General features: G+C 35.5%; 1 protein-coding gene and 1 long non-coding RNA gene across 25 annotated transcripts in view; one reads left to right on the top strand and one right to left on the bottom strand.

The window, feature by feature from the left end:
• The window catches only part of SOX5 (SRY-box transcription factor 5), a 1,017,940-nt gene that overhangs the window by 458,230 nt on the left and 547,248 nt on the right, over positions 1-12,462 (top strand). For all 23 annotated transcript variants that reach the window (XM_045062619.1, XM_045062611.1, XM_045062623.1 and 20 more), the window contains one exon: positions 2,790-2,901. In XM_045062619.1, the coding sequence (XP_044918554.1) occupies positions 2,900-2,901 (2 nt within the window). In that variant the 5' untranslated portion in view covers positions 2,790-2,899. The remainder of the gene's footprint in view (positions 1-2,789; positions 2,902-12,462) is intronic.
• Positions 8,716-12,462, bottom strand: part of LOC105260738 — a 42,648-nt gene continuing 38,901 nt past the window's right edge. For both annotated transcript variants that reach the window (XR_002159594.2, XR_890534.3), the window contains exons 3-4: positions 12,226-12,317; positions 8,716-11,050 (exon numbers count right to left, since the gene is read on the bottom strand). This is a non-coding gene — a long non-coding RNA (uncharacterized LOC105260738). The remainder of the gene's footprint in view (positions 11,051-12,225; positions 12,318-12,462) is intronic.

Here is a 12,462-nt window from a genome sequence, read left to right as displayed (position 1 = left end):
TGGCTTAAAACAGCCACCATTTTATTTAGCTCATATTCTTGTATGAGTCCAATTTGGATGGTTGGGGCGTCTCACCATATGGTCTTACTTCCTCTAGTGTATTAGCTCAGGCTGTGTGTGGAAATATTTGGGGTCTAAAAAGCAGCAAGAGTGAACACTCCCCAAACACAAGTACTTTCTTGGACCACTGCTAATGTTAGATTTAGGGTTGGGAAAATAGACTTTACCTCTTAATGGGAGCAGCTGTAAAGTTACATTGTAAAAGGGTATTCATACAGGTGTGGGAAGAATTTGTGTACATTTTTACAATCAATTATAGGTGTCTTTACACAAGTATCTTGTCTTGATCTATGAAACTTTTACATCAGTTACTTGGATAATGATGCTTAGGGTCCGCTCAACATGCAGCCTTTAGTTAAATGGCTTAACCCCAATTTTAGTACAAAGGACCATTAGGTCTAACCAGTTCCTGCCAGAAGAGGAGTCTGTAGACTTTATGGGCCAGACCATCTCTTGTGGGGTGTGATTTACTGGGTAAGCAGACTACTTCAAGAGATGCCATGTGGTTCAGCCTCTAAAAGTTAGGGCAGATATCGCTTCCCAGGACTGGATAAGAAGTATAATATTCTGCTGGTCCAATAATGTAGAGACCCTGTTTGTAAAGAGAGAATTCTCCTTGGTGGGGTCATTAAAGTAGATCCAATTAAATAATTGGAAAAAAAAATCAATAGCATTTGGCCCAGGACTAGAAAGTAAATACAATTTTCTTTAGAGATGTATTCTTCCCCAAAATAACAGAGAAAGAAGACGATGAATGAGACAAATTCAGCCACACCCACTTTCCTGTAACCTGAGGACTTTCTTCAGGAATAGGGGTGGGATGAAAACCAATGCCCTTGAGGTCAAATGGGTTTCCCTTCTTCTAGGGTACCAACATTCTGGGTGGACTCTGTTTGAAAGTATGTAGCAGTAACCAGCTAAGCAGAAACCAACTTAGCTTCTAACTGTGATAAAAGATACTGGGGTTGTGGGGAGAACTGAAGAGAGGTGGGGGCACAGGGTGGAGGGAGCAGAAAAGGACGGGATACAACAAACCTAAATAGTTACCATCCATTTGGTAGTTGAGCTATGGGTCATCACTATTTTCTTCTTTATGTTTTATGAAGTTTTCAACAGCTATAATGAGCATATATAATGTTAAAATCAAGAGGAAAAGAAACTTTCTCAGAGCCAGGATTTAAATTGGGCCAGATACTGTACATTATTCACATTTGTACCTCATACCCATTTTAATACTAAATAGGTGCCACTCTCTAAATGTTTATTGAATGCATGCTAAAATTATAGGGAGTTCAGTTTGGCTTTCAGTGAGAAAGAATTTTCTAGGATATAAAGTAGTTCAAAAATGCAGTGCTCTGTCAAGCAGTAAATGCCATCCCACAAAGCACCCAGACAGAGGCTGGATTAAACAAGCAATATCTTGGAAAGAGTTAATAGTCTGATTGCAGATTTCAGGTAAGGCATCATGGGGGAGCTTGCATTTAAATAGATGAGTAGAATTTCAGTAGGTGAAAAAGGAGGGGGTAGGTGGAAATGAAAGAATAGTTAGAAAAAAATAAATGACTAGATGACTCTAATAGCCCCCACCTAACTAGGATTTCCGTGTATCACATCTTGAGAGACTGGATTCTTTTAAAGAAAAATACTATAGTTTCAATCTTAGAATGGATTTCTTTTATGCTGGTAAATCCTTTTTGCCATTTGCCTCTGTCATCCCATTACTGGACTGTTTCGTTAAAATTTATTATAGAACAGTATCCCCTATTCACTTTATACTTCCTCTTTTTTTGTGTGAAAATCTAATTTGTATTTTAGATGCTTTTCAAATTTCAAATTTTGCCATTAGTTTCATGCAGCAAGACATCATTGATACAATGTACAACAAAATATCATTAATAATTTTGTTATGATATAGAATTCTATTTCATTCGTATTCTATATTCCCTTTATTGTGTTTTAGCTTAAATACAAGACCTGTGATATTTAAAAAACATCAATACCTACTGTGTATTCCTCTGAGAAGTCGAGCGTGTCTGAAATATTGTGATTTCTTGTCAGGCAACGTCGCAAAGCAAGTTTATTTTTTGAATTGGTGAACAAAGAGCCAAACTTAAGAACGCACTTGGGCTTTGTTCTTCAAAAGTTGTTCTGAATGACAATTAAAAGAAAGAAAGTACAGAAAATAGAGCAGCAGAACTCTTGCTCACTGGAATGTTTTTCAGGTTTTTCCATAAGGTGTCGACACTTCTCTGTCAACTTGTAGGCTCAAAAAACAACAAAAAGCAGTCTTGTCTGTCAGGTGTTCAGTGGCATCCTTCTCCAAATCCTCCCAAGTGCACAGAGCTCTAGTTCAGATATTTCAGTGTTACGCAATTTAGTCTGTCTCTAAATGTCAGTCCCTACGGTCTCATGATTTACTTTCAGATTGGGTGCCCAAAACGCACCGCCAATTACCCCGAAGTGCTTAAGGCACATATCTTGCTCTATCTGACACTGAGAGTGTATTGGTACAAGTAAGCTGTTAACCAAAATAATGAAATGTACAGTGAAACTTGCAGATACGTTGGATATATTTTAATCCAAGTATTTCCATTTATCCAAATATTTGTCCAATAGTCTGATTTTTTTTTTTCCGCTGAGGGGACTCACTGACCATAGTTATTTTCTTATATTTGTGCCTTTGTTACAGATAATCCTACTAATATATAATTTTATTGTCTCACTTGCAGGAGCCGTATGTTTCCTTGAGCTCTCGGGCTGTTTTAGTCAGTGGTCTTTAACCAAATAGTAAGAAGGAACACTTTATCGTTCCAGGAGCGCTCTTCATGGTCACACAGAAATGTAAGTGAATGAGTTTATGCTTCCCTTCCATTAGCCAACTATCATTACAAAGTGAGGCAAATAATTACTTTCACTGAGTGTGAAGTTAAGGATTTGGAAAAGACACTTGTGCAAATGATGGATTTGCTGTTTCCTTTAAAAGCAAGATCTACATCAACAAAAAGTATAAGAAGATTAATAAGGATAAGAAAAAAATTACAATATGAGGCAATCTCCATTTTCTGGGGATTTCAAGATATTTTAAAATCACATATTCTGATTCTTAGTCATCTAAAATATTTAGTCATTAAACGCCTATTTTGGGCATACTGATTCTTTGTCCTTAAATTGTTATACCTGCTCTTATGTATCAATTCCTTTCATTGAAGGAAAAAATACACCTATATGCTTTCCATTTCTTGTGTAATAGATGTAGTTTAATAATTGTAAAAAGCTACTAGAACTACTTTATATAAATGCTTTTATTATCCCAAACACTTGTAGAGAGCCAACTAACTTTACAGAAATGAAGAAGGAAATATAGTAGCTGAGAATCCCCACATTCAGAATACATCTTTCATTTACTTTAACTATTCAGGTCTCATCTTAAAGAATTCCTTATAGGAATCTCTATGGCAATCTGGTGTTTAGACCAGAGAGGAAAGCACATAAGGCATGGGCATTTTACCAGTCTTTCTGCTCTTTGTCATATGCTGTTTGGTTATCACCTAGAGGGTACTTCTGTGCCTCAATTTCCCACATTTATCAAAGATGACAATATAACTCTGTAGCATATACATTAAAAGATTAACAAAAATTAAGTTTTCTATTTGATTGATTTTTCTATGCATGAATATATAAAGACATTTGTGTATAATCATATATACATTCCTAATATTCATATATAAAAATAAAACCTAAAGCTCATTCTTTAGGATGTCAGGGCATTAAAATATTCATGCCAGTTTTTCCAATATATCAATTTATGGGACTAGATCTGGCAAAGCGATCATTTGTAATGACGACTGGAATGCAGATGGTTTTAGTGACTGTATATAGAAACTGGGGGGAAGGGAATAGCAGTCATTCTTTGTTTTTTTAGGATGAGGCAGAAAATCTGCTCTCTCCTTGATATGGAGGAATTTGTTAGAAGCAAGAGCTAAAATAAGGAATTATTGATCAGCTAGAAATTATGTTTCTTTTATCTTCCCTCTTCACTAATATTTTTACCCTCTGAAATGTACAGATATTTTCACACAGATATGTTACTGACTTTTGGATGAATACCAGTATTTTTCATTTGCAACCAGTATATTACTGGTGTTATCTAAATAGTCTTTAAGGAGTCATCAGCAATTTTATTATAAGTATCTCAGGCATAAAAACTGATAATTAAACATTTTGTTACTTTATTCAGTAAATTGGAAATGATTGTGAACCATAGGCTACAACCCTTCTATGGGGTGCAATTCAGAAGGCCGAGTGAACAAGGCTTTAAAAATTACTTCTCTTTTAAATGTATGTCCCTAATTAAGATTTACTGCCATAATGGACGCTGTTGTCGATAGGATTGTATAATGTTTCTCAAATGTGTTGAGATGGAAACGTTTGTGAATGACTGATTTAGGGGAAAAATATTTTATCAATGTAAGAATCTATAGCCATATTCAAGTGGAAACAGCAAATCATCTGAAATAGTAGTGATCAGAAGATAGATAGCTAGAAGGAAGACTAAAATTAGCCTGTAGTGTTTAGTAAATCATTCAGAATATCTTAATTAATATTAGATTGCCAGATTATTCACTTACATTCAAGTAATCAAATCCGTATGTGTGTCTCCTCTCCGTGCTTCCCCTGCTCTACCAAATAGTGTTTGATAGTTTCTTCTGGATTCGGCAGGTATGCATGGCGATGTTTGGTAGTTCAGTGTCAACGCAAGCCTCACTAAGGCAGCTTTTGCTAGCAGAAACTGTGATACTATGCTGCTCTTATATTAATGAGAAAAAAAAAAAAAAACGTACCACATTATATAAATGACAACAGTGGACAGTTGCTAAAACAGCTTCTCCAGAGGTCATCATTATTGGGGGTGGGGAGAAGTTCAGTCTGTCTTCAAAATGAATCCTTTCTGTTAAAATCTACTTTCGCCATTAGACTGATATTGAAAATATGTAGGATCAATATATTTTTGATTCGGTAGCCCTGTGTTGATACAACCTTGATTTACTTGGCAAAGAAGCTGAGATTTATGGTCATGGGTGTCTATACTTCCTTTAAGAATTCTAAAATGTAAGCTCAGAGATTCTCACTCGTTGCTCACAGCATTCCGAGGGGAATGTAAGTCCCTCTGCCTGCTTTTTGGCCCATTTCTGGGATATTAGTTGGAAGAATGGTGAAGACTAAAGAGGCCTGTCTTTCTCTTCATTATACTGAGACCCTGTTGGCTGTATTTGTGGGGGGGGGGTGGTGCGCAGAAACAAGATGCTTTTATTTTTGCCTGTTGCTTGAATAAATGGAGGCTGTAAATATTTAGATCCATATACTTTTAAGTACTATTAAAAGGAAGATTTCCAAAGAGGAAAAAAAATTAAGAATCGTTTCCTAGAAAAGTGGGATGGATTGTTTCCTCATATTCCAAACATATTATTTGCAGTAGAAAATTAAATGATCTCAGAATTTATAACTGGAGGTTACACCTTAAATTGAAGTTTCTTGTTCCCTAATATATCACATTCATAATCACTTTTCAGGGCATTTTCTCTCAGCTGGAATAAAGAGCATATAATCTGCCATTTTAATCATTTTATCAAAGATAAATTTATCTTCCCCATGTAGACCTTTACACTCTAGTAACCAAGTAGATCTGCCTGACACTTGTAGGCAAAGCACCCAATTGGTTTTATTCCATATACTTTAATAACCACATAAAAGTAAAAATGGACACAAGAGAAGATGAGTAATAAAGATAAGGAATATTTATTGCTTCATATTACTGTTTAAATATGTGCATAAGGAGGGCATCACAATTAAACCACAGCATCTGTCTTTGAAAATTTGTCGTTACAACCTTTTGTCTTATCAATGCATTTCACTCATAATTATGATTAATATTCTGGTAATTTATGGAACAATAATTATTATTGCTAATGATTATGCAATAAAAACAATCTAATATATGTGCCTATATATACATATAGATATTGATAGATATACATTATGTACATTGTGGGGAGGGAGGGAGAAAGAGAGAAAGAGAGAGAATGCACTTGGTAGTTCTTTAAACATGTGGTTGTACTGTAGCTGCCTGGGCAGTGTCCAATATGTAGAAACATATGTAGGAGCCGTTGGTACTAAGTTAATTAAATGTATATTTAAATAATTAAGAAAACAGGTCATTCTAAATTTTGTGAAAACATGATATTTATATGTCATTTTTGTTTAAAGATCTTGGAACCCTGTCTTTGGCACTTTGAAAGTATTCTCGAAATATTGCTGGGACAAAAATAATGATTCATTGAATGAACATCACATTCTAAACCTTGAATATTTGATTATATTCTTGTATTTTATAGTCATGTGTTCACTGAGTTTGAAAATCCTCACCACCCTCAGTGGATTTGTATATAGTGACTAATTTAAAAGGAAAAACAAAAAAACAAAAAACAAAACCAGAATTGTTTTCCTGAATGTTTTGACTCTCCTGGGCTTCTTAGGCCCCTCAGACTCCATGGAGAGAACTATAGTTACTAGAAATGAAATAATAACATCATTTTTAAAGTTTGATTTCATGGGTGAAACATCAGTCCCTGGGAAATCATTTCTGAAGTTTTCTCCTGCCCTCTAGCTCCATTAATATATTTTGAAACTAAATTTTCCTAAGGTATGGCAGTTTACTCTTCCTCCTCCTTTCCCCTCCCTCTCTCCCTCCTCCCCCCCTCAACGTCCACTTCTTGTTTGTGAAATTCTATAATCCAAAATCTGTGAGTTTAAGATTACTTTAAAAACAAGCAAATGGATTTTCTATTCTTGTGACATTTATACAGGTACTGGGGGAATTAGCACGCACTCTCCATTGTTTCTTGAATCATGTCTTAAGGGGAAAACATTCTAAGGCTATGTAGCCTGCAGTATATACTGATTTTACCCAATACTTGAGAGGTTTTAAATTATTTGCAACCAGCAGTTTCTTAACTAAGGTTTATTTTGACAATGAAAAAAAATGTACAGTGTTTTCTCTCCCTTAACAGCCAAATTGTTTGCCAATGCTGCCTTTGGGAAAATGGATGGTAATAGGGAAAATGGTTTTTAAATCATTTGGTATACTCCTGGCCTTCTTAACTACCCAAAAGAAAATTTTTGATTTGGCAAAACTAGTTTGAGTTGAGAAATGCTTTAAGAACTATTTTATTACCAAGTAAAATATTATTAGTGTAATTTGATTTTTTGTTTGTTTTGTTTTTAAGCATAGGCTCGCTTGTCTGTGTGGATAACTTATACTGTTTATCTTAATTTGGGGGATTTTTTTTTACTAATTTGAGTGTGCTGAATAAGCTTTTATTTTGAAGAGGGCATTAAAGGGAGAGATACTTTTAGAGTTAATTTCTTTATCCCATTAATAGTAGTTTGTAATTTGTTTGCCAAAAATTAATAGTAGTTTTTCTTTTCTGTTAATGACAAGTTTTTTTTTTTCCAAAATGGAAAAGTTTTTTCTTCTTTCAGCTGACAAAATTTGAAACCCTTGGTGGAATATCTTTATAGATACACCTCCCTCCATTTATTAGGAAGTTGTCACCTAAGGAAACTGTTATGTTGTAAATGTGGGACTTAATCAGCCCATGACTACTAATATACGTGTATATAATAGCCAAATAATTAACAAAGCATAGTTATGTAAAAGCATGAAATTAAATATTTGTTTAACATAATGATACTGGCAATAATTCATTGTGGATAAGAATGAGGTCTTTGAGGTCAGAATGCTAATCCAACAACTTGAATGCTGCCACTAACTGTGATCTTAGGCAAGTTAGCTAACCTCAGAAATGGGCACAATTATTGCAGCTCAGAGCTATTTTGAGAATTAATGGAGATAATGTATATGGAATGCATAGAACAGAATTGCTGGCATGTGGTAGGCTGGAGCCCCAGACTCAACTGTGCAGTTTTCCCATGGCCCAAAGGAGCCCAGTTGAGGAGATGAATAGGGGTGAACAGAGCTGACATTCACCTCTTGCACCTCTTTCTGGCTAAGTTCTTGTTTGCTGGGAAAGGTCAGTCCAAAGGATGGGTCCTTTTATTTTGAACAAAGGTACTGGGTTGGAATGTGGTGGCTCTGTGGGTCAGCTGTCTTTATTATCACCCTGTAAGAACACATACCCTCCATTTTCAGGTGGTCTTTGGGAATTTTGAAGTCAGCCTGTCTTCCACATAATCCTTATGAAAGTGTGATATTGACACTTTCTCCACAAGGTAGTTAGTGAAAAAAGGAGGGGTGCCCGGGTGGCTCAGTCAGCTCAGGTCATGATCTCATGGTTCATGGGTTTGAGCCCTGTATCAGGCCCTGTGCTGACAGCTCAGAGCCTGGAGCCTATTTCAGATTCTGTCTCTCTCTCTCTCTCTCTCTCTCTCTCTCTCTCTCTCTCTCTCTCTGTCTCTCTGCCCCTCCCTGACTCATACTCTGACTCTCTCTCTCTCAAAAATGAATAACCTTAAAAACTTTTTTAAATTAAAAAAAAAGAGTGAATAAAGGAAAATATCCAGATGATTATACTGAAGCTCCATTTAACATTATTGATATTTTACAAAGCTTATTAATCAGGAGCAAGACAGCCATAGTTAAGATTTAGCATTTCTTATAATGGGACAGCTATTAAAGGACAATACACACCTTTTGAATTTCCACTGAAGTTATAGAATCAAATCGAAGGTAAAATATGATTCAAAATTGCATGAGGAAAACCATTTTTTGAAATTGAAGATAATAACTACAAAGTTATCGTAACTGGTAGGTTGGTTGCGTGCTTGAATTGGTGAAGTGTTATGTTTATATTTTACTGTGTTCTGAAGTAAAGTGTACGAAGACATATTTTTAAACTGAAATTTCATTTTAAAAATGCCACACATAGGGCTTTAATTAAAGGACAGTAAAGGAGCAAAATGATGAATCAGGAATTTTAGGTTTTGGAAAGTTATACAAAACATGAAATCTGTTATATTTTGAAGCTAACACTGGAGGGAAAAACAACTCTCCCATGTTTTCAGTTACACTAAGGAAATTAAGTGTGAATTCTAGCTCTGCAGGAGACTTTCATGTAACCATTTTACTGACTCTACTTCATCCTTTTGTTTCTTGAATCTAGACACAGACCACATTTTTCTCCTTGGAGCTTTCTTCCCTCTCTACTGCCTTTCTTCAAATATTATTTGAAGGATGTGTTGAGTTGGCAATTTCACATGGTTGAACCATTTATAGATCCAGCCAGCCTGGTGTAAGACCTTTGTGATCACATTGGCTCCTTTCCTCTTCTCAGCCACCATATCTGGTTTCCAAAGCACATATTTTTTTTTTCTGTTTCATGCATCTTCTCCTTTCCTTTGGCACAGAAAAAAACCCACTCTCTCATCCCTTCTCATTTGAAATCCTCAAGTAGCCTTGGAAGTCCTTTTCCGGCTCCCCATCTCTTCCTACACCAATTGGTTGCAGTTGAGGATAGCACTTAAGGGCCACCAGCTACACTATGGCCTCAGTCTGAACTTCCAGACCTGCCTTGCCCTAATCCCATATGAATAGCATCATCAAATAATGGGCCACTAAATATTCCTTATTATAATCCACATGTTTCTGTTCCCTTTAGTGTTCTTTTTTACCCCTTCCCCAAGTTAAATTCTATACATCTCATTCTCAACCCTAATATACTTCCCATGATGCTTTTCAGGTGGGAATTCAAAAGCTACCATAGATTCTATCCAGCCTGCCTGCCATAGTGGGGAATTTGCACTTTCAATTTGTACAATGAAAGAAATCTTATACCTATTTGTGTATCTACTGCCCTTCACACAGTGTGACTGATTATACTGGTTTAGATGTATGTCATTCCAGCATATGATAAACTGCATTAAGATATCCTCGTTGTATATTGTACTCTACCATTGTTTGGTGTAATGCCTGGCAGATAGAATATGCTTAATACTATAGAATAAATAGTGAAGAGTTTTGGGCTTACTACACTGTTTAAAATGACATATATGTGATTATGTGTATTTGGCCTTTATTATTGACAGCATAATATCTGGTGACATACTCACTGTTAGTATCTTTTCCATCTGCTAGAGAAAGGAGATCCCTTAACTCACTTGGTAATGTTTAATCTTACTGCTTATAAAGGAAAAATGAAAATTTTGTTATGAAATTAATTGAATAGACATGGGAAATTATCAGGCATTTGATTAATAAGTACATTGTTAGTTTTTATAACACATGAAAATTTATGTACTGTAAAGGAAATGGTCATTCCAACATTTAAGCGATTACACAAATTATTTTCTATACTGTAAGAAAAAGCCCTCTTTTTAATGTCAGGACAGCTGAGCATACCGAAAATAACTGGAGAGTTCGTTGCCTTTATTACTCTTAAGTATATTATTATGTCCTTGTAAAATCATCAAAAAAGATGAGGTATACTCCTAATGATCAGTGGTTTAAAGTCAATGTGAAGAAATAACATAAACGTATTAATGATAAGATGATTACCTGGTTGAAATCTCAACAGCACAGATTTCTATGGTTTAAATTAAAAAGAAAAATTAAGGAGGGGAAAAAAAACCAGGCAAACGGTATTTGTGTTCCTGCATTTCAGGTGAGGTACCTACATTTTCCTTGTATTTTTCTTTCTCATTAACTGTAGAAACCCATAGATATAAGTCTCTGTGCAGCTCCAAATGCCCCCGCTCCATTTTAGGTGGTATTTCCAATAAGGGTACTGTTTCTTGCAAAGAATATTACATCTCACTAATTGTCCTACAAATCCCATTCTTAATTAAAATCAAAATCTTCATTGCAACAACTTTACTATATAGCTTGCAAATATGTGCTCCTCTTGTTTGTTTGGAGGACGATGCTCTGGATACATCTTTTTTTTTTCTTTTTTTCTTCGTTCAAAAAGGAGCAGCCCTGGTGAGAAAAATTTACAGCAATTGATTTTGTTTGTTTGTGGCTGCAGCCATAAAAACTCCCAAGCAAAACTAAATAGTGCTTGTGGGGCACAAGCATGGTGGTTCATGGGTAAACAGTAAGTTTTATAATACTGTTAATGTTAGACAAGAAGACAAGGTATAATAATTCCAATTTCCTCATTTGTCTCCGTTTTGTACTAAATTGTGCGCTCCATCATGCATATGCTGGCTATAATGTGACATATTTAATTCTGCATTTAGTCTCTGCTTTGTTACACATGCACGAAAATAGCAAGTCAGCTTCTCAAATGCCATGGAGCAGCCCTCTAACAACAACAACAAAAATAATTAAATACAAAATAAGTTTGAATAACAGTAATGGTGGGAAAATCTATCCTAGGGTTCATTCTTTTTACAGGGAGTTGGCAAACCAGGAAGAATAGACTTTGTCATGTGCAAATATGGTGACCATAAATGGTGCTAGAGGCTTTTCCATTGTCCTCTGAGTTTGCCATGAGAGAAAGCGGGTGAGAGAAAGAAAGACACGTTTGATAGAGTTGTGAAGAATGTTTGAATGGCTATTGGGTGTTGAGCATTGTCTTGCAGTGACCTCAATTCGGTACAGTAGAGACCCTTGAAAGCACTGTCTGAAGTCACAATACCACTATTCTCCTCCATTTACTAAAAGGGATTAGTTAAAAGGGTGACGTTCCGTGCAGAGAGTTCCAAGTATTCCATGAAACAAAGGGCTCTGAAATGTTTTTGAAGTTATTTTTAATTGAGTTGAACTAATTTAATAAAGGTCCTACGGAGGAAAAAAAAATAAAGGAATGTGATTGTTTTATGATTCCTCACAGATGGAATGGACATTTATAGCATACTTTTCCTTTAGTGTTCCAGAGAACAGTAGCTCCATTTACAGCTACTGTTAGCAATTTAAAACTGCTCCAAAATGAAGTCTTTCAAGAAGTTGACAGCTTATAAATAAATCTGTCTGATAAAATTGAACATAAACTGCATCTGTGGTTAGTTTGCCAAAATTAATTCTACATTTAATTAGAGATAGCAGTCAAACATATTTAATAAAAAACAGTCTTGGAGAGTAAATCAAATGAAGTCAGATTTTAGCAGACGTTTTGCATTTTTTTCCAAGGAGTGATGAAATGACCTCACCTCTCCGATTCCCAGTTATATGGCAGCGTGAGCTCTGTAGCGTTATGGGGAAGCCAGTGAGTTCACACTGCTTGGAAAGGTTCCTTGCTCAGCTTAGGGTAAAGAGAGAAAACGATCATTTTGTGATTTTGCTTGATTCCATCATTAGGTTTTACTTTGATGCCATATGTATTAAACTAACAAGTTAATAAGCACATTACTGCTAATGATTACAGAGACCCAGCTAAGGTAATCCTA

Source organism: Felis catus, chromosome B4 (assembly GCF_018350175.1).
Source record: "Felis catus isolate Fca126 chromosome B4, F.catus_Fca126_mat1.0, whole genome shotgun sequence".
NCBI classification, from domain to species: Eukaryota; Metazoa; Chordata; class Mammalia; order Carnivora; family Felidae; genus Felis; species Felis catus.
Note: the sequence above shows the minus strand (reverse complement) of the source record. Positions and strands in the feature narration are given on the sequence as shown.